The sequence below is a fragment of the Setaria italica genome, chromosome VI, assembly GCF_000263155.2.
Source record: "Setaria italica strain Yugu1 chromosome VI, Setaria_italica_v2.0, whole genome shotgun sequence".
Lineage (NCBI taxonomy): Eukaryota > Viridiplantae > Streptophyta > Magnoliopsida > Poales > Poaceae > Setaria > Setaria italica.
In genome coordinates, this window is record NC_028455.1 from 7,839,731 (window position 1) to 7,859,367 (window position 19,637).

Genomic DNA, 19,637 nt, shown 5'->3' on the forward strand with positions numbered 1-19,637 from the left:
CATGGGCGGATGGTTCTTTGGTCTTCTGCTGCCTCCAAAGTCATCTATCTCAGCTGAATGAAGGATCCAACAAGCAAGCCGTAGGTGACGCTTCAAGGTGTGCAACCCCGTTTTTTCCCAAGGTCGCACGGCACCATCCAGACCTTTTGTTGACAGCCGCGTCAGTTGAGACACAGCAAGGAGGGGGCAACCTAGCTAGACGATCCTACTTAATCTCTCAGCGCTAATATATACTAATAACGGGCGAACATGCCACCAAACCATTGTAGTACAAGTCATCGCTAACCCATGCAACTTGATCATCGCTGAATAATATGCAGTAAAGACATACAAAACTTTACCAAATACAAAAAGACAAATGAGATAAGTCAAGGTAGAGACCTAACCAATTCCCAAATGGCGAAGATATATATATTTAATTAGCTCGTGGTATAGTAGATCTTTGGAAGGAATGCATGGCAATCTCAGCAAATTAAATGCTTTGAGTTGCTTGTTGAAAAGTAAGACCGCAGCAACAGCTTGCTATAAAAAGTCTCTCCATGCATGGGCTGATGGGCCTTTGGTCTTGTGACGATGATGGTATAATAGTACTATAGTAGTAGTTACCTATGTGGCTTGGCAATGCTGCTGCTCCAAAGTCATCAGCCGAACGAACCATCCAACAAGCAAGCGGTAGGTTTAAATGCTGCATCCGTTTCCGTGGACGGCTTGAGCTTGATACGAGTGACAGGTTGCTTTCAGCATTGGAGAGGCTAGCTGTTGGTAGTGGCTTGGGCGATCACAGAGAGAGAAAGAAGGTGTACTCATTTTCAGATTTCGATATCCTTTTCGTCATCAATTCTCACTGGATTCGGGTAAATAATTATATGGGCGGTTGGATCAACAACTAGTTTAGGTTTTTTTTGCCCGTGCCCAACCCGTGCCAACCATCGGGTCGAATTTTTAGCCCGTGCCCGACCCGTCACATGGTCGGGTTCGGATTTTTATGTGCAATTTTCAGGTTGGGTCGGGTTTTGGGTAAAAATTTTGGACCGTGCCCGACCCGTGGTTTAGATCAGGTCATAAATATCGGCCCACGCCCACCCAACATATTGACTGGGTCGGGTTGGGTTTTTTGGGTGGGTCGGATTGGGTTTGTTGGGTCAGGTGGCCCATGATCAAATCTAAAATAAACCTTCGTGGAGAAGAAGTTAATCTTAGTCATAGAAATGAAGGAACCATCGCCGGGAGTCCTGGGTTTGGTACGAATAAATTATGACATCGAGGGCAAAAAAAGTCACAGTCTGCAGGTGACCGATAGTACCATAACGCAGAGGTTTGGTACGAAGCAGATCTCTATTCTCGCATGCTGTCGACACCATCAAACGTGCCTAAAACAAATGGCGACCCAGTTGCAGTACCCCGTCGTCTCAACGCCCCGGCCGACCCTAGCTATCTATTAAGGTCTCTGCCTTGATGCTAGCGGAGGCCTCAAGCATCTAAGCAGCTCATCTTAGCTTGCACAATCATGATGCGGGTCCTCTTCTTCCTCCTCCTCCCCGTTCTGCTACTAAGCCGGCTCGCCGGCAGCAGCCCGCCGCCGGACCCGGTGTCCTGCGCGCGCGGCACGTCGGACTGCACGGTGACCAGCACGTACGGCTCCTTCCCGGACCGCACCATCTGCCGCGCCGCCAACGCCACGTTCCCGCGCACCGAGCAGGAGCTCGTCGCCGCCGTGGCGGCGGCGGCTGCGGCGAAGCGCAAGGTCAAGGTCGCGACCAGCCACTCCCACAGCTTCCCGAAGCTAGCCTGCCCCGGCGGCCGCGACGGCACCATCATCAGCACCGAGCGGCTGAACCGGACGGTGAGCGTCGACAAGGCCCGGCGGCTGCTCACGGTGGAGAGCGGCATGCTGCTCAGGGACCTGATCAAGGTCGCCGCCGGCGCCGGCCTGGCTCTGCCTCACTCGCCCTACTGGTACGGCCTCACCGTCGGCGGCATGCTCGCCACCGGCGCGCACGGGAGCTCGCTGTGGGGCAAGGGCAGCGCCGTCCACGAGTACGTGGTCGGGCTCAGGATCGTCACGCCCGCGCCGGCCAGCCAGGGGTTCGCCGTCGTCAGGGAGCTCGCCGCCGGCGACCCCGACCTCGACGCCGCCAAGGTCTCCCTCGGCGTCCTCGGCGTCATCTCTCAGGTAGTACTGCACCGTACTACTAGCTTTTCTCGTCGGTGAACATCCCTGCATGTCGCACATGTACCGTAAAGATTAACTGCAGCATATACGCGTGTCGCCGTACCATGCATCCATCCATGAACGATCGAAAGTTGAAGTGAAAAACAAGTTTGATTGACAATTACCATGCTAGATTATTTATGGAGTAGATCAACCTAATGCGTTGACATAAAAAGAAATCCAAGATCGATTGGATCTCGATAACGAGTCGATGCATGTGTGTGCACTGCATGCAAGTGCAGGTGACTCTGGAGCTGCAGCCGCAGTTCAAGCGGTCGGTGACGTTCGTGACGCGCGACGACAAGGACATGGCGGCGAAGCTTGCCGCGTGGGGCGGCCTGCACGAGTTCGGCGACGTGTCGTGGCTGCCGCGGCAGGGCAAGGCCATCTACCGCGAGGACAACCGCGTCGACGTCTCCACGCCGGGGAACGGCCTCAACAACTACATCGGCTTCCGAGCGCAGCCGACGCTGGGGCTCCTCACCGCCCGCGCCGCCGAGGAGCGGCTGGAGGAGAACGGCACCGACATCGCCCGGTGCCTGGCGGCGCGGCTGCCGGCGGCGACGTTTGAGCTCCAGGCCTACGGGTTCACCAACGACGGCGTCTTCTTCACGGGGTACCCGGTGGTGGGGTTCCAGCACCGGATCCAGGCGTCGGGGACCTGCATCGACGGCCGCGACGACGCCCTCCTCTCTGCCTGCACGTGGGACTCCCGCATCCGGGGCCCCTTCTTCTACCAGTCCGGCTTCAGCGTCGCCGTGTCCAAGGTCCCGGCGTTCGTCGCCGACGTGCAGCGGCTGCGCGACCTCAACCCGCGCGCCTTCTGCGGGATGGACGCCAAGATGGGGGTGCTCATGCGCTACGTCAAGGCCTCGTCGGCGTACCTCGGCAAGGCGGAGGACTCGCTGGACTTCGACGTCACCTACTACCGGAGCTACGCCGAGGGCGCGCCGCGGGCGCACGCCGACGTCTACGACGAGCTCGAGCAGATGGCGCTGCGAAAGTACGGCGCCATGCCGCACTGGGGCAAGAACCGCAACTTCGCCTTCGACGGCGCCATCGCCAAGTACCCCAAGGCCGCCGAGTTCATCAAGGTCAAGGACAGGTACGACCCCGACGGCATCTTCTCCAGCGAGTGGAGCGACCAGGTGCTCGGCATCAATGGCAGCCCCAACGTCGTCGGGGCACGCTGCGCCATCGAGGGGCTCTGCGTCTGCTCCGACGACTCCCACTGCGCGCCGGAGCAGGGGTACTTCTGCCGCCCGGGAAAGGTGTACACGGAGGCCAGGGTCTGCAGGTTCGAGCGCACACGTCTCGTCGACGAGCTCTGAATTAATTGAAGAATGAATGATCATCGATCATTAGCATATTGGTTCGATCTGTTTGATCTTTAGTTCCAGAGAGCACCATCATTTTGCCTCTGAACTGGTACAGCATATGGTGGGGCAGGTCGACAGGATTATTTGTGTGTTTGTTTTGTAGTAATTGCATTTTTGTTGAAAATATCGACTTGGAAACAACTACTACAGTATATTTGGATTGGAAGCAAGTGAATGGCATTTGTTGTCCATAGGTAGAATGTGACTGGTCGTTCTTTGTTGTCACTATGGAGCTTCTTCCTTGCATTGGTTAGACAGACTTCCAGGGCACTGGTTAGTCCATTTGGGTAACGTTTCTAAAAGGTGGTTAGGTTGGGTACTTTGATGTTTATCCTTTTACAGCATGTATAGGATAACTTGAGAGTTCCTAATTTACTTCTTGTGTTTGGTGTTGAATAATATACTTTTTTTTTTTGGAAATATGCCGCCCCTGTCTCACTTGAAAACGCCAACAACTTATTATTTCAAAAAAAGAAAAAGAAAACGCCGACAACTTGACTTGTCTTGTTATAGTTTCAAAATGACAGATACCTAGATGTATAAATACGGCAACTTGTGCTTGGCTACGCCATATACATGTATGCTCGACCGTATGCGTAGTCGACCGGTGGAGGGAATCGTGACGGGCGTCGGTCAATTAGTAGCTCTCCGTGAGATATCCCATGATCCATAGCAGTCCGCCTAGGCCAACAAGAACAACATGCATGGCCGTCATTGTCTCTGATAGCGTCAGGAAAATTGATTCTAGAGTGGAACCATGCTTCCTTTGTGTTCAAAACCTTCAAGTTCAACGTTTTTCTTTTTTTTTCTTTTTTGGGTGCAAACCATGCGAAGAAATGTTCCATGACATTTGAGAGGGCAGGGCTTAAAGAGAGTCCAAGTGCAGAATTAGAACAATGGTTGATTTATTTACAGCTTTATGCATCATTGGTTGATAAAAAAAAATGACCGATGGGATAATTTTGTTAATATACTTCTTAACGAACTACGCTTTCATAGTGAGATATCCTCGTAAAAATAGTATGGATGTGACATTTCTGCTGCTGCTGCTGCTTCTGCTTCTTTTTGAAATAGGAGGGGACGGTTTCTGAACAGGCTTAGGATAACCAGAAGGTGGACTAGGCCAGAAAAGCCCAAGATGGATCGATTAGGCCTTGGGCCGGTAGAACAATTTTACGTTTCTTGGCCCATATCTAGGGGATAAGTAAACAAGTTTCCCGGGCCCATTTGGAGGAACAACCTGCTGGATGCCATGTGATTTGGACCTCTCCCTCTCGTTTTTCTATGGACATATATTATATATATTAAAGGATTGAAACAGTACATCCCCAAGATACAACTGAGGCCCCAAAGAAACTAAAAATTACAAGGAAGTCCACCGGGATCTTTTCATTCCCCAATTGTAGCTCCGGTCGCCGCCGTCGCGCAGGATAGCAAGCACTAGAGACTTCCCCACCACAGCTCCGCAAAGAGGCTCCAAAGCATGGATGCTGCCGCAAGATCCAACGCCTTGGAACCCCAAGACGTATCTAAACCACTGAAAGAATGTTGGCCACCACCTTGAGGCCATGAGGAGAGCAAGCTGGCGCCTCTGCCATCAACCAATAGCAGGGACCTAGCAGAAGATCGGCATTAGGCAGCTAAGGGTGAACCAGGACGCCCCCAACCGGAAGACAATTCCACCACCACCGACAAGATCCCCGATGCAGAAAACAAACCCCAAGAGGATATACAATAGTTCCACCCCAAACGCAAGAAGATAGAGCAATACTAACCTCCTCCTTCGAACTTCTCCAAAGCCAACGCCGTCACCGCCGCCGCCACCGGAGAAAAGAAGAGGAATCCTAACCCTAGATGTCAATATAAAAGTCGTTGCCAGGAGATGCAAGCACGAAGACGTAGCCCTACATCTACTGCTATACATCGCCGCCCGACGATTCACTGCCTCTCCGGTGCCAAAGCAGCCGCCGGAGAGGAAGAGAGCCAGCGAAATTGTCGATGGAACTCTCAGTCACCTTGGAGCCGCCCTTTCTCCCCCGCTCTACTGTAGACAAAAGGATAAGGATGAGCTGAGATTCTCCCTCTCGTTTTTCTGAAGGCACAAACAAAACATGAGAGTTCAATTCAACATATATCTATGGACGACGATCCACCACCAGAATTGAATGATCGCTTTGCCCCTCAATTTCAAATCACACCAAATCAATGTTTTCAGATCACACGATCATGCCATGTGAGAGTTCAATTCAAACATATATCTACGGACGACGATCCACCACCAGAATTGAATGACCGGCGGAACAATGCACATCTTTGCCCCTCAATTTCAAATCACACCAAATCAATGTTTTCAAATCACGCGATCATGCCATCTTTCTCTCGTCATGAATCTTGGAGATCACACGAAATGAATTCTGCAGGTACTCATACTACCACTGCACCGCAAGAGTACAAAATACAAGAATAAGTAAAATTGTACTCACCCTTGCCATATTATTTTTCTCATCAAAACATATAAGACGAGAAAAATAAGATGGCAAAATACACAAAAAAGAATTTATTTTGTGGCTTACAAAAAAAAGACAAAAAACACATCCCCGTCATCATAACAAAACACGTGGTATTCATACTTGTCATGCTAGCCAGATAAAATTTGGGCTCGTTTGGCAGGGCTGTGGCTATGGTTGAAATGGCTCCGGCTGTAGCTTCTCTGTGGAGAAGCTTTTTTTGGCTTCGGTTTATCTGGTTGCAAAAACTTTTGGCAAAAACAACTTCTCTAGTTGTTTAAAATGAATAAAAATGTGAAATATCCATAATACCCTTATCTTTTTCTCTTTTTTTCTATTTTCCCCTCTTTTCTTCCTATTTCTTTTCCTTCTTTCTTTTTTTATCTCTTTCCTTCCTCTTTTTTCTACCCCGATCTCTTTCTTCATCCTTATCCCGATTCCCCGTCCACGCCTCCCTCCACTACAACGCCTCCTCTGCTCTACGCAGCGGTCTATACCTTCGTCCCGCGCCATCGGCCAGTGCCCTAGCCTCACCGCCTGCAGTGCTTGTCCGCCGCCATCGTCATACACCCCAGGCCGGCTGGCCTCATCCACGCCACCGGCCACCTCGGGCCTACTCCCCAGCGCAGGCTGCCGGCCCATGCCCCAGCGCCGCTACCCGCAAACTTCATCCACACCGTCATCACCATACGTCCTAAGTGCCGGTTGGCCTCGTTGACGCCATCCATCTCACACGGCCAACCCTGTCCACGCCGTTGTCGCCCTTCGCCCCTACCTAGCTTCACACGTTGGGCACCTTCCCCGTGTTGCCATCGTCTGCGGCCTCCGCCCCCTCCTTCCTACCCTTGCCGTCCGCCTGCTCCGTCTGCGGGGCCCTCCTATGGACAAAGAGCTAAATTTTTTTTGGCTCCCGCTCCCTCCAATGGCTCCAGTCAGCTGGTTTTAAGGAGGTTTAGCAATAAAGTTATTCTAAGAAGAAGCGTTTTGGGGTGACTTCTGCGACTTCTTCAGAAGCCGAAGCCGATGGAGAAGCCCCCGAGCCGGGCCAAAAGGGCCTTCGTATGCAGCCAGCAGCATAATCCTCACTGTACGGGTTCATCATCCCTTCACGACCGTTGGATCCGAACCGAACGGCATCTAAGGATACTACCGGCCATCTCGACAGGGACTCTCCACCCGCTGCTATAAAACCCTCCCCGCGAGCAGGGTTGGCCCGACTGCTCAACCGCGGTGGTGGAGGCAAGCACAGCACCCCCAAAAGCCCGCAGCCAAATTCCCCAACCCACACAACAACTCCACTCCCCAGTAAGCTCCGCCTCCCCCCCTCCCCTCCTCCTCCGATCTTCTCCTCCAATTCGTTCTGCTGCGAAAATCAATCAAATCGAATCGCCCCACTGCTACTACTGCTGCTAATCTATATACTACTACTGCTTGCTACTGTTTCTCTCGCTCGCATCATGCCGCGCTTAGGTTTTTTCCGTTCAAAAGGTAACTTCGTGTTTTCGACCCCCCCGGCGCTAGATCCGTTGCGCGCCCGCGCGATTCCGTGTTCGCGACGCGAGATTCTGTGGTTTTTTCGCGGATTTCGTGGGTGATTTATGTGATTTTTTGGGTTTTTTTTTCTCAACCTAGGGTTAGGGTTTCGGGATGTCGGGGCGGCAGCAGTCGGAGGAGCCGGAGGAGCAGGTGGACCTGGAGGGGGACGACGACGGCATGGACGACGACGACGGCGGGTACCGCCGCCGCGGAAGCCGGGACGACTCGGAGGAGCCCGAGGAGGAGGACGACAATGACGACCGCCGCGCCGAGGGCGACGGCGACGGGATGGCGGCGGAGCCGGCGGCCGCGTTGGGAGCCGGCGACGACGACGACATGGATAAGGAGGAGGGCGCCGGCGACGGGCCCGAGGACGAGGAGGAGAAGAGGAAGTGGGAGGAGCTGCTCGCGCTGCCGCCGCACGGCTCGGAGGTCTTCATCGGCGGCCTGCCCCGTGACATCACCGAGGAGGACCTCCGCGAGCTGTGCGAGCCATTGGGAGAAATCTATGAGGTCAGTAGATGTTTCTCGTAGTAATTTTGCATTGCCTATCCGCCTGTAACACGGAGTTGTAATGAACATCTCTGCTCCATGAATTAAATGACAGGTGAGGTTGACGAAGGATAAGGAAACAAAGGAGAACAAGGGGTTCGCCTTTGTCACCTTCACCGACAAGGACGCCGCGCAGCGTGCGATCGAGGACTTGCAAGACAGGGAGTACAAGGTAGTGTGGCTCACCAAGATGTTGAATTTCCTGCATGACATGGGGTTTCTTGTTCTGTCATGTATGATGCGCTTACATGAGATGCCTTGGTGGTGCAGGGGAGGACTTTGCGATGCTCATTGTCGCAGGCAAAGCACAGGCTATTTGTTGGGAATGTGCCCAAGGGGCTGAGTGAGGAGGAGCTGAGAAACATTATCAAGGGGAAGGGGCCAGGTGTTGTTAACATTGAGATGTTTAAGGTGCGCTCTGTGATTTTGTGGCGGTTTTCGTCTGTACATTACAAGTTTCAGGTTCTCTAATAGAGAGATGGTGTCTCGCAGGATCAGCATGACCCAAACCGTAACCGTGGCTTCCTCTTTGTTGAGTATTATAACCATGCCTGCGCAGACTATGCCAGGCAGAATCTGTCATCACCAAACTTCAAGGTTGATGGAAGCCAATTGACTGTCAGCTGGGCTGAACCAAAGGGTTCAACAGATGCTTCATCTGCGGCTTCTCAGGTACAGGCACTGTCCATGAAAAGAAGAGTTTTTACATACCCCATTGTTTAGGACTTTTGTTTTTCAGCATGTAGCCTTGTACAAATTTGTCTGTGTCCCAGATGAATTGAGAAATTTATTTGTAAATGAAATTTCTCTTGGTTTAGTAATCTGTTAGAAACAGCTGAAGCCACTGGAAAATGATTATAGAGAAGCACTTGGGGGGCTAAATTATAGCATTTGCTGATTAGTCATTTCTCTCATGATTCTTGGATTGAAGATGTGGTACTTTTTTTTAAAGAGGTTCTAGCTTAGTGAAACAAAGAACTAGGTGATGTGTGGGCATTGTTTCTACTGCTAACTTCTGCCTAAACTTCCTGGATAGCTTTTTGTCTTTTGGTGATGCCTTAGTGAACTAGGCAGCTGGTTTTTGAAGCACAGTGTTTGTTCAAATCTAGTGGGGAAATGCATGACTAGAGAGAGAATTCCTTATTTGGCACTGGCCCTGATTTTTTTCTTCCTTATTTGGTATCATCCTTATTTTCATGCCCTATCTGCTGTTAATTTTTCCATCCAAATACCATTTAGCGCCATGTGAAAAGATGGAGTTGCCCGTGTTGTTGTTGTTACAGGTTCTGAGTTTTTAGTAACTGGAGTTAGGACAAACATGGCATTCATAGCATTTTTTTACCCTGCTGTGATGAGTCTACGGAATTAGGATGGACCAGGGCATTCATAGTATTTATTTGCCCCTGCTGTAAACAGTAACATGGATATATGCAATTAGGATGTACTGGGCCTCATATCATTTTTCGCCCCAACTGTGGGCAGTAACCTGAATATACAGAATGAAATAGGGGCAAATATGTCTTTTCATACTGTTTGTTCAAGTCTATCTTGGCTTGTCGAGTTTCATGCGCATAAATTTACATTCAAATTCCTTTTGTTTGGCTGAGACCTTGAATATTTACTAAAATTACATTTTTATCCACAGGTGAAGACTATATATGTGAAGAACCTACCTGAGAATGCTTCTAAAGAGAAGATTAAGGAGCTGTTTGACAAACATGGAGAGGTCACAAAAATCGTTCTACCACCTGCCAAGGCTGGGCATAAGAGGGATTTTGGATTTGTTCATTTTGCTGAAAGATCAAGCGCCCTGAAGGCAGTTAAAGGAAGTGAAAAATATGAGATTGATGGTAACCTGCCTTCCTGTTGTCATGCACTATCCTTTGAAATTTATTGTTTAGCTGTAAGGCACTCGGAAATTGTTCGGAGTTGAATGCTCGAACTATTTAAAGTCATACCTGTTTCTGTTGTACTGATTACATGGGATCTTTTGTTACGTTCAGCATATCTGTCTATATGTGGATTTAGTAAGATTAGCAGTTTTATATCCTTAGGCTCATTAGTTCTTGGTTTGCTGGAATCGCTTACTTGTAACATAAACAATAAATAGCTGCATCAGAGAGTTAACCCTGGGCTCACTTAAAATGCAGGTCAAGTACTGGAAGTATCCATGGCCAAACCTTTGGCAGATAAGAAACCTGATCATTCACACAGGCCTGGAGGTGGCCCTAATTATCCTCTTCCTCCTTATGGTGGTGGCTACATGGGAGATCCATATGGTGCATATGGCGGCGGCGGTCCTGCATACAACCAGGTAAGCCAACCTAACCATTCAGACATTCAGATTACATATCTGCAGGACTGTAATGTTTCATTTTGCTTTACTAACATCATCTTTTTGGCAGCCAATGATATATGGTAGAGGACCTGCACCAGCAGGAATGAGGATGGTACCAATGGTGCTTCCTGACGGTCGGCTTGGCTATGTCCTGTAAGATGATTTCTCCACAACCCTGTCAGAGGTCTATATACTTGTGAGTGCATATCTGCAGTTCCTCACTGTGTGTTCTTTGGCCGGACAGGCAACAGCCTGGTGGAATGCCGCCTCCACCCCCACCTAGGAGGGGTGGCGACCGGCGGGATGGTGCCAGAGGTGGTGAAGGGAGCCACAGCCGGCGATATCGCCCTTATTAGCTTTTCCCTTGTGTGCTCTACCTCATCGCGCTGCATGATGGATTTGTTAACTTATGAGACAAGATAGGAGCCTGCGTTTCATGTTCCAGTATAAGGCCTGCAATGGCATGAGGCTTGTACCATCTGTTCTTTCGGTAACTTATTTCTATCATGCAGTGCATGTGGCTGAAACTGTGTTCGCTTTGTATCAGTTCCTACCTTCTAGCACTTTGTAGTGGTGAACTGATGAACTGTGGACTCCTGGTTGGAGCTTTGTTGGCTTAGAATGCATGTTTTGCTGCATTCATGAACCTGTTGGTATAAACTGATAAACAAGTGTCAGTATTCAATCCGGTTGGGAGAGTTCATTCTGAATTGAACATTGGCGCATGAACTACATCAAACTGGAATCGAAGGGAATCTTTGTTCTGATTTGTTTTGCACTACGATTGAACAACCTTTTACCTGTATTCAATCTGGTTGGAGCGTCATTGGTTTCATAAAGAGCTCATGCTGAATTTCCGCATGAACTACATGAAACTGGAGTTGAGAACTTTTGTGCTGATCTGCTTTGCACTATGATTGAACAGCCTTTTGCATGTATTCAATTCGGTTGAAGCGTAATTGGTTTCATAAGAATTCATGCTGAATTGTGGTAATGTCTTCCTTTTGTATGCAACTAATTAATATCTCCAGATTGAACTACGTGAAACTGGAGTTGAAAGGGATTTTCATGCTTAGGCTGGTTTGGTTTCTTTGCTTATTTTTAGCACCCGTGTTTAGATACTAATTAGAAGTATTAAACGTAGACTATTTACAAAATCCATTATATAAGTGGAGGCTAAACGGCGAGATGAATCTATTAAGTTTAATTAGTTCATGATTTGACAACGTGTTGCTACAGTAAATATTGGCTAATGATGGATTAATTAAGCTTAATTAGACTTAATAGATTCGTCTCACCGTTTAGCCTCCACTTATGTAATGAGTTTTGTAAATAGTTTACGTTTAATACTCCTAATTAGTATCTAAACATTTGTGACACGTGCTAAAAATAAGCAAAAGTAACCAACCGGCCCTTCTGCTTCCTGCTACAATCGAACGACCTTTTATTGGCAAGGATTTGTGGATAAGAACCGGAACAAACTGAAGCAAAAGGTGGGCCATAGATTCCAAAAGCTTGCCAGTCCCCACTTTTTAACCTCTGAAAGTTGTTTTTTATCAAGAATTTGGAGCAAATTGTACAATGGCGTTGCAATATCGGGAGGATTTGGCTTTGAAAGTTTGCATACGCTCGTCTCGTGAGCAGAGATGAAGAAGGCTAGTAACCCAACAGGCAACTGACAACCATATCGTCGTGCTGATAAGAGTACCAAGGCCATTTGGACCGTACGCTTCGGCGAGACGATACACAATGCACAATAAATCCGTACGAACACAGATCCATCCCAAATCCGTTCCACTGGCACGAGCAGAATCGGCGAGACACACGTACACAGAGTAGCAACGCTAGCTAGGCCGGCACGGCTGACGGGGGAGCTCGGCCAAATCTTCCGCCCCTGCGCTCCCACACTGTCACACGACACACTGACACTGAACACGAACGATTACATCATGGCGTCCCTACAGGACCGACCAGTCAGCCACACTAGAGCTTCTCAGTACTTGGCGGTGCCGGCGAAGTAGGCGAGCGCGCCGACGAGCGGCGCGTTGATGTAGGTCGCCGGCTCGGTCTGCCCGTACCCGTCGCGGTCGTCGACGAACCCGTCGCGCGCGTCGGGCCCTCCTACCACGGCCCCCACCAGCAAGTTGGCGTCGGGCTCCCCGGAGTGCAGGTACCGGAACCCCTCGTCGCACCCGATCCTCCCGGGGTGCTCCCGCACCGCCGGCATCGACGCGCCACGGTGGTGGAGCCGCCGCGGGTACCGTGGCCCGAACCCCACCATGTACGACGTCCCCGCCGGGTTCTTCCCCAGCACGTAGTCCACCTGCCGCCGCGCCAGCGCCACCAGCTCCGCCGGCGCCACCTCCCGCCCGCCGCACACGACCCCCGCGCCGGCGGAACGGAGGTACCGCGCGTACGCCACCAGCAGGAACGTCGCCGCCGTCGCGTACTGCATGTTGCTGCCGCCCTCCTTGTAGAGCAGGCCCCCCGGGGTGTACTGCGACGGCTGGAAGCTCGCCGTCCCAGGCACCAGCGAGCAGATGTAGCTGTCGGAGTGGGCCTTGTAGAGCTCCAGCCCCGGGAGGTTGTGGTTCCGGCGGAGGAAGCCTTTCGCGAGGAGGACCTTGGTGCCGGCGCGCTTGTCGTCCCAGCTGAAGGAGAAGTCGTCGTCGCCGGCGCCGAGCTGGAGCCCGTTGGCGCGGACGTAGGACATGAAGGAGGCGTTGTTGGAGGCGCGGTGGAGCCACGCCGCCGCCCACAGGAGCTCGTCCTGGTACCCGGAGTAGGAGCAGTAGAAGGGGCACACGGCGCCGCCCAGGGAGCCGTCGGAGTAGGACCCGCGGTGCCGGTCGGCGAGCTCGAAGGCCCGCATCGCGGCGTGGAGGAGGCGGGAGGAGTAGGCCGGGTCGGCGCGGCGGAAGGCGACGGCGGACGCGGCCAGCGCGGCGGCGGTCTCGGCGGCGACGTCGGAGCCGGGGGTGTCCTTGGTGACGGCGTAGACGCTGCGCGGGGTGTCCATGTCCTCGGGACGCTCCCAGCAGCGGTGGTCCTGGTTGGGATCGCCGACCTGGACGTAGAGGGTGTCCGGGGTGGAGGTGGCGGCCTTGAGGAGGTAGTCGGCGCCCCAGCGCACGGCGGCGCGGGCGTGCGGGAGCTCGGCGCCCATGAACTTGCCGAAGTCGGCCACGCTCCACGCCAGCATCGTTGTCGTGAACGCCATCGGCAGGCCGAACTTGATGTTGTCGCCGGCGTCGTAGTACCCGCCGGTCAGATCCACCTTTTATTTTGTTTTTTTTATGGAGAAGGGAATAAAGCCGTCACGCACAGATCGAACGGCGACCGGCATTGGAGAAGAAAGAAAGAGAGGAAAAGGCGAACGTACATTGTGCTGGGCGCCGTCGCGGAGGCCGGAGTCGCCGCGCCACGTCATGCGGTTACCCGGCGGCAGCTTGCCGGAGCGCTGGCCCTCGAAGAAGATGATGGACTTGGCGAGCGCGTCGGCGTAGTTGAACGCCGCGGCGGGGGCCGGCGCGAGGAGCAGCAGGTGGAGCGCGGCGGCGGCGGCAAGGACGCGCGAGCGGCGGTTGGTGCTCTTGGGCAGCGCCATTGCGCGCGCTCGGCGGCTCGGCCAAAGTGAAGTGGCCAGTGACAGTTGGGTCTCCTGAGCAGAGCGAGAGTGAGAGTGAGGGGGCGGGGCCTATTTGTAGAAAGGGGAGGAGCACTGGTATCAGCTGCGAAAAAACGGGGAGCTGGGGGACACGGTTCAGTGGTCAGTGCAGGAGTTTTGGAGAGGAAAAGAAGGGCGAAGAAATCGAACGAATTCGCAGATTTTGACCGGAGTGACTTTCGGCTTTGGGATTGTTGGAGCATAACACTTTCCTTTTGTTAAGGAAGAAAATACCAGGTGCCTTTTCTCCTGAAAACAGGTCCTCTGATTGCATTGGGCAGTCAAACTTAATTGTCTTTTTGTCTCGAGTGTGCAGGACGGGTCAGTGTAACCTGATGGGGGACAAACAACAAACTTAATTGAGTAGTCCTGTTAATCCTGCCAATGAGATGGAACACCAGGAGGTAATCGCCTGCCGTGCGTACTGTCCCTCACATTCCTCAAAGAAAACCAAAAAGCCAAAGCCGATGGCAACGGGGAATTGGGCGGCGCAAAGGGGAAAGCAGGCAGCGCAGGATGCGGCGGCTGCGGCCGGGGAGGGGCCGCATGAAGACCGGTCAAAAGCCGACTGGCACACACACCATGCATGCAGATGCAGCACGCTTCTTCGCTTTGGCGATGGCAGGCGCATGCAAAAGTGCTGCTGCGACCACTCCTCCGACCGATCCATAAAGGCCTGCAAAGCATGCCTCCACAGGACACAGCAGGTGAGGTTTCAGCGAGGCCAAACAGGAATCCAAGAAGCCCCCATACACGCAGCACGAAGAAGAAGAGTCGGACGGATGCAGTGGAATTTTTCTTATTTTGACATGTTTAACTGGGTCAGGAAATTTGGTTGTTGGCAGTCTACCACGTAAATTGTACAGAGAAATGGTAATATAGTAGTTATTACTAAATATTGATGGACCAATGTAACCTTATCAAATTAGAAATATATTACCAAACAAGAAAAATATATTACGTATATGCCATTTATATTCTTGTTCCTGTAATACCCTTGTACCACATATACTACCCACACATACTACCTATACAACTGGTGAAGTCTTTAACCATCGGATGTTTTTATACTAATCCACCTATATAGTCTAGTATTGTGTACTGTAAAAGAAGCTCAACTATTTTCCGAGGAATTATTGCTATCTAACACGTGCTTTGTTGGAATGTCTATTATTTAGTTCAAATCTATTGTGTTTTCAAGTATCAAGCAATAACTTGAATGGTTATTGTGTTGGGTGAGAGTGTGAGACAATGGTGTTGTCTTTCACATGTAACTTTAACTAAATCTGAAGATGATCTGACATACAACATTTACATGAATCTCATTGGTACTCAACATTTAATTAGAGTACAAAAATGCTAGAGACAATTCTCTCCATGCCACTGGAAGTTAGCAAGATATCTAGTGAGAAAAAAACACTCATTAGAAATTTAGGATACAAGACAAAATCCTGGCAAGACAAAGCACGACTGCATCTTATATCTCAAATGCCGTGGCGTGATGGTACTTCGCAGGGGATGGATCATGGATCGCTGCCAGCAGTAGGTAGCGCCAGAATGGTCAGATTGTTACCATCCATTTATACATGAGGAGGATTTGGACACCGTTGAGAAACCAAAATCGATTATAAGAGAAAATCACAGTAAAATTCTACCTTTTTTTATTCTTTACAGACAAGTGTAGTTCTACTGGAAGAGTGAAAAGACAGGTACTTCAAATTTGTTCTGTGAATTCATTTCTTCGGCCCATGCTAGACGGCTCCATCAATCCAGAAACATCTGGTTCCTTGGGCCGTCGCGCCCCATACCAGTCGTCCCCCACTGCGGCCCGAGAACGGGGGCGCACAGTTCCCGTCGCTTCCCTTCATCTCTCGATTCCTCATCGCGGTCGCCGAGCCTAGTCCCGCCCGGTCCGTCTCCGTTCCCCTGAGATCCTGTCGCTGTCCCCGCTCCTAAACTGGGCAACGACTATGGCGCGGATGTGGAATTCCTGTTTCGATTTCCCTTCCTCTACCTCTGGCATAGTAGTAGTAGTTATTAAGCTCCCTTTCGCCCTCTACCCTTTCCATTTTTCTTGTTCCAACAGGCTTCTTGCCCCTGCAAGTTCCTGGATCGCGCGTCTTTGCGCCGGGCGTGCACCCGCCGGCGAGCCCAAGGTTAGTTCAACCTGCTGGGCAACTTCACTGGCGGGTTCACCACAGGAGGTGGCTTTCTAATCACTTCCACATATGCTGCTACAGCTGCTGCTACACTCGCCAGCTGGTACACGATGGAGCTGGAATCACTGCCGGTGTCACTGTTTGATTCCTCAGCACTACTCATACTTGAATGAACTTGTGCATGCACAAACGGAGGGGGGATCAATCAACAAAGCCTACACATTACTAGTTGCACCACAATTTACATATGAATTTGTTTCAAACCTGTCAAGCGTCCTCGCTTTCCTTCAGGATTGGCAAGCATCCTCCCTTTCCTTCAGGTTCACCAGACAAGTAACCAATCCTCCTGCTGGGACGCTTGCTGTGGGCCTCCAATAGCCTCCCCACCTTCCTTCAGGTTCACCAGAATAAAACCAATCGTCCTCCTGGGATGCCTGCTGAGGGCCTCCAATGGCCTCCCCACCTTCCAGTTCATGGCACAATGACAACAGACATTAAAATTCCTCGTCACTGTTAAGACAAGCGTTGTGACATAAGTAAAAAAAGTGGTCATGTAGTACAGATCATGGGCGACATTGAACTTGAAAAAAATTTAACTTGCAGTACAACACAATGTTCATGGCACAGGATACGTTACATATGCAAACATTATTGTTTCAACCCATCAGCACACATCACTAGAATAAAACAAAGTCATATCACAATCACTCTACTTGTTCTCCCTATCCCAGTTGAATTGGATCCAATTCAATCGGTCCTCTTTCGTTTTCATCTTCGTGAAGGCCCTCCGATACACTACATTCTTACATAAATAAAGTGCCTGACACTACAGCTCAGACCCCTCCTCGATACCATCTTCTTCTATAAGCTGCATTGCACGGTGCAGTTCCTCCTGCTCACGGCCGCCACGTTTTTGGCTCCTCGTTGCCACAGTTTCAGAAAGTTCTCTGACATAGTCCTTCAAGCTGCCACTTTTCTTTTCGGAGGACTGTCAACAGAGATTTCCCGGGTTGGCCTTTTGGATAAGTTACGAGCACTACTAGCAGCCATGGGGTCCAGGTAGAAGTCATGTGCATTGGCCTCAGTCCTCACGCTAGGTGTCGCCTCACGAATACCTCCTACCATCAGCAAGGTGCCCCTATCTTGGGTGTCACGGCCGTACAACATGTATAATTCGTCGAGGGATGGGGGTGGCTTAGCAGAACTCGTTTGGGCAGCACCAGCACTGGTTTCCTGCAATGATGAACAGTACATGTTAGTAACAAAAATATGTTGGTACACATAAGATGAGCAATAAGTTATGGTACTGTCAAAGTTCGTACCCCTTCATCGTCATCCCAAAAGCAGGAATCAGCAGCAACGCCACCAATTTCTTTGTCACGGCTTAAACCAGATTGGGCTTGCAAGTCCTTCCAGCTCTGGAATGCTCTCCGCATGGCGTTCAGCTTGTTCTGCAGCTGCTTGCTGCCCAAATTCAGACCAGTCTGTTGTTTGAAGTTGCGGTATACGTGCTGCCATCCCAACTTAGTTAGGCACCTGTTGCTCCAATTGAATTGGTTCTTCTCAGCAATGCATAGGTCTAGCAAAGTTTTCGTTGTGGCCTCGTCCCAGTTGGCACGGCAGCAAGCCATCTGAGTAGACAGCAGCTGCAATTATATTGCAACAAAGGAAGGAACAGTAGGAGGCATACAAGTAAACAATTTCAACAGTAATGGATATGTCGCTTGCCTTAGCAGCTGTCTTGGCACGTTTGTGATGGAAACTGTACAGACAGACTGGTGGGGGAGAGCACGAAGAAGTGGATGACGATGCCAGTGTGGGCACCGTTGGTAGTTCGTCATGGGTGGGCTGCTACTAGTCTTGTAGCAGACGCCTGGAGAGGTGAAAAAAAACAGACACATTACTTATGTTGAGTGTGTTGTATAAATGTTTGCACATTTCAGAGGAAGAACATGCCGCAAGCATAATGCACACAAGTGCTAACTTCATGAACATGGATAGTAGCATGCTAAGTTTCAACCAACTCGAATTATAGCAGCAGTTGGAATGAAGCACAGGACAACAGAAGAAATAAGACATCGTAATGAAACCCATAACTCAACAAAAGAAGAGATCAGTACGAGCAAACATGTCATGGACAGAACATGTATGGCTAATTTTCATCGTACAACATCAAAGTATAAAAATGGATCATGTGTACCCAAGTAGCAACAGAAAGTTAACAATTTACAATGCTAATGCACAGAACAGCAAAGCAGCCCGAGGTCCACAGGCATGTTCACGGCTTTTGTTGAAAGCAGGCATCATGGATCATAATCACAGGCAATCCAGCAGTAAAGCATGTTCACGAAGCAGTTGCTCTACATTAAGGAAGGCAAGAGTTACTAGAACGAAGTGAAGAATTTGTTGCCCCACCCAACTAAATGTCAACCATGAACCTGCAAAACAGTGGAAAATGAACTCAGGCAAGTACTAGAAACACCCCTACCGCTACCAAAAATGGTGCAGAAGGCGTACCTGGATGTAGATGGTGCGCTTCGTCAGGGGACGGCGGCGGCACAGCTTGGATGCGGCGGATGTTGGATCTGGGTGACCTCCTCCAGCTCTAGTTGGCAGGCGGCCGGGGGGGGGGGAGGGGGGGCACGGTGAAGGCCGCGATGGTGGAGAGCCCGGATCCCGACTGCCGTGCTGGGCAGCGACCAGGATCCCTGGCAGCCGCGTTCACCCCCGGTGCCGCGGCGCTGCGGTGGGGCCGAATAGTCCGCCACCGGCGCGGAAGAGGCCTCCCGTGGTGGATCTACCCGATTTGTGCCGCTTGACCGACGGAGGGAGGCGGCCGCTTGGGACGGAGCAGGAGGGATCGACGGCGGTGGAGAGCGGGCGAGATTTGGGAGCGACGGCGGCGGCAAGTGGGCGAGCGCGACGGAGCGGGCGAGACGAGGGAGCGACGGCGGCGAGAGCCAGCGAGATTTGGGAGCGACGGCGGCGAGAGCCAGCGAGATTTGGGAGCGACGGCGGCGTAGAGCGGCTGAGCACGAGGGAGTAGGCGAGGCGACGGACCGACGGCGGCGGAGAGCGGGCGAGAGCGAGGGAGCGGGCGAGCGGAGGGAGCGACGGCGGCGGATCGGGGGCGAGAGCGAGCGACCGGACGAGAGCGAGGCGAATGGATAAGGACGGGAGGCGAGAGGAAGCAAAAATGACGCGTCTCACGTCGGTGCCAGCAGCCGATCGAACGGCTTCTACTGGACCAGCCGAACGGTTGGGCTGAAAAGCCCAGGTGGAAAAAG

The 19,637-nt window shown here is 51.3% G+C and overlaps 4 protein-coding genes across 6 annotated transcripts; 2 read left to right on the forward strand and 2 right to left on the reverse strand.

Moving 5' to 3' along the window:
- The first annotated feature begins 1,348 nt into the window (after positions 1-1,348).
- Positions 1,349-3,990, forward strand: LOC101756668 (L-gulonolactone oxidase 2). The gene is made up of 2 exons (XM_004972967.2): positions 1,349-2,173; positions 2,455-3,990. Exons 1-2 carry the CDS (start codon positions 1,508-1,510, stop codon positions 3,541-3,543), a joined length of 1,755 nt encoding a protein of 584 aa, XP_004973024.1. The 5' UTR covers positions 1,349-1,507; the 3' UTR covers positions 3,544-3,990.
- Positions 3,991-7,311: 3,321 nt separating this feature from the next.
- LOC101755726 (heterogeneous nuclear ribonucleoprotein Q) lies at positions 7,312-11,289 on the forward strand. Of its 3 annotated transcripts, none has more exons than XM_004972964.4 (9): positions 7,312-7,403; positions 7,731-8,147; positions 8,242-8,358; positions 8,457-8,597; positions 8,679-8,858; positions 9,832-10,036; positions 10,337-10,500; positions 10,592-10,677; positions 10,769-11,289. In XM_004972964.4, the coding sequence occupies exons 2-9, from the start codon at positions 7,746-7,748 to the stop codon at positions 10,878-10,880; spliced, it is 1,407 nt and encodes a 468-aa protein (XP_004973021.1). In that variant the 5' UTR covers positions 7,312-7,403; positions 7,731-7,745; the 3' UTR covers positions 10,881-11,289. The 3 variants fall into 3 exon arrangements, with proteins under 3 accessions (XP_004973021.1, XP_004973023.1, XP_004973022.1); XM_004972966.4 differs by having other exon boundaries at positions 8,685-8,858; XM_004972965.2 differs by having other exon boundaries at positions 7,389-7,586.
- A 934-nt stretch (positions 11,290-12,223) lies between these two features.
- On the reverse strand, positions 12,224-14,185 carry LOC101759386 (endoglucanase 19). Its single transcript, XM_004974452.3, has 2 exons — positions 13,907-14,185; positions 12,224-13,801 (listed from the first exon to the last, which is right to left on the reverse strand). The coding sequence occupies exons 1-2, from the start codon at positions 14,129-14,131 to the stop codon at positions 12,518-12,520; spliced, it is 1,509 nt and encodes a 502-aa protein (XP_004974509.1). The 5' UTR covers positions 14,132-14,185; the 3' UTR covers positions 12,224-12,517.
- Positions 14,186-17,310: 3,125 nt separating this feature from the next.
- Positions 17,311-17,981, reverse strand: LOC105914554. The gene is made up of 2 exons (XM_012846784.1): positions 17,673-17,981; positions 17,311-17,583 (listed from the first exon to the last, which is right to left on the reverse strand). The coding sequence occupies exons 1-2, from the start codon at positions 17,979-17,981 to the stop codon at positions 17,311-17,313; spliced, it is 582 nt and encodes a 193-aa protein (XP_012702238.1).
- Between the last annotated feature and the right edge of the window lie 1,656 nt (positions 17,982-19,637).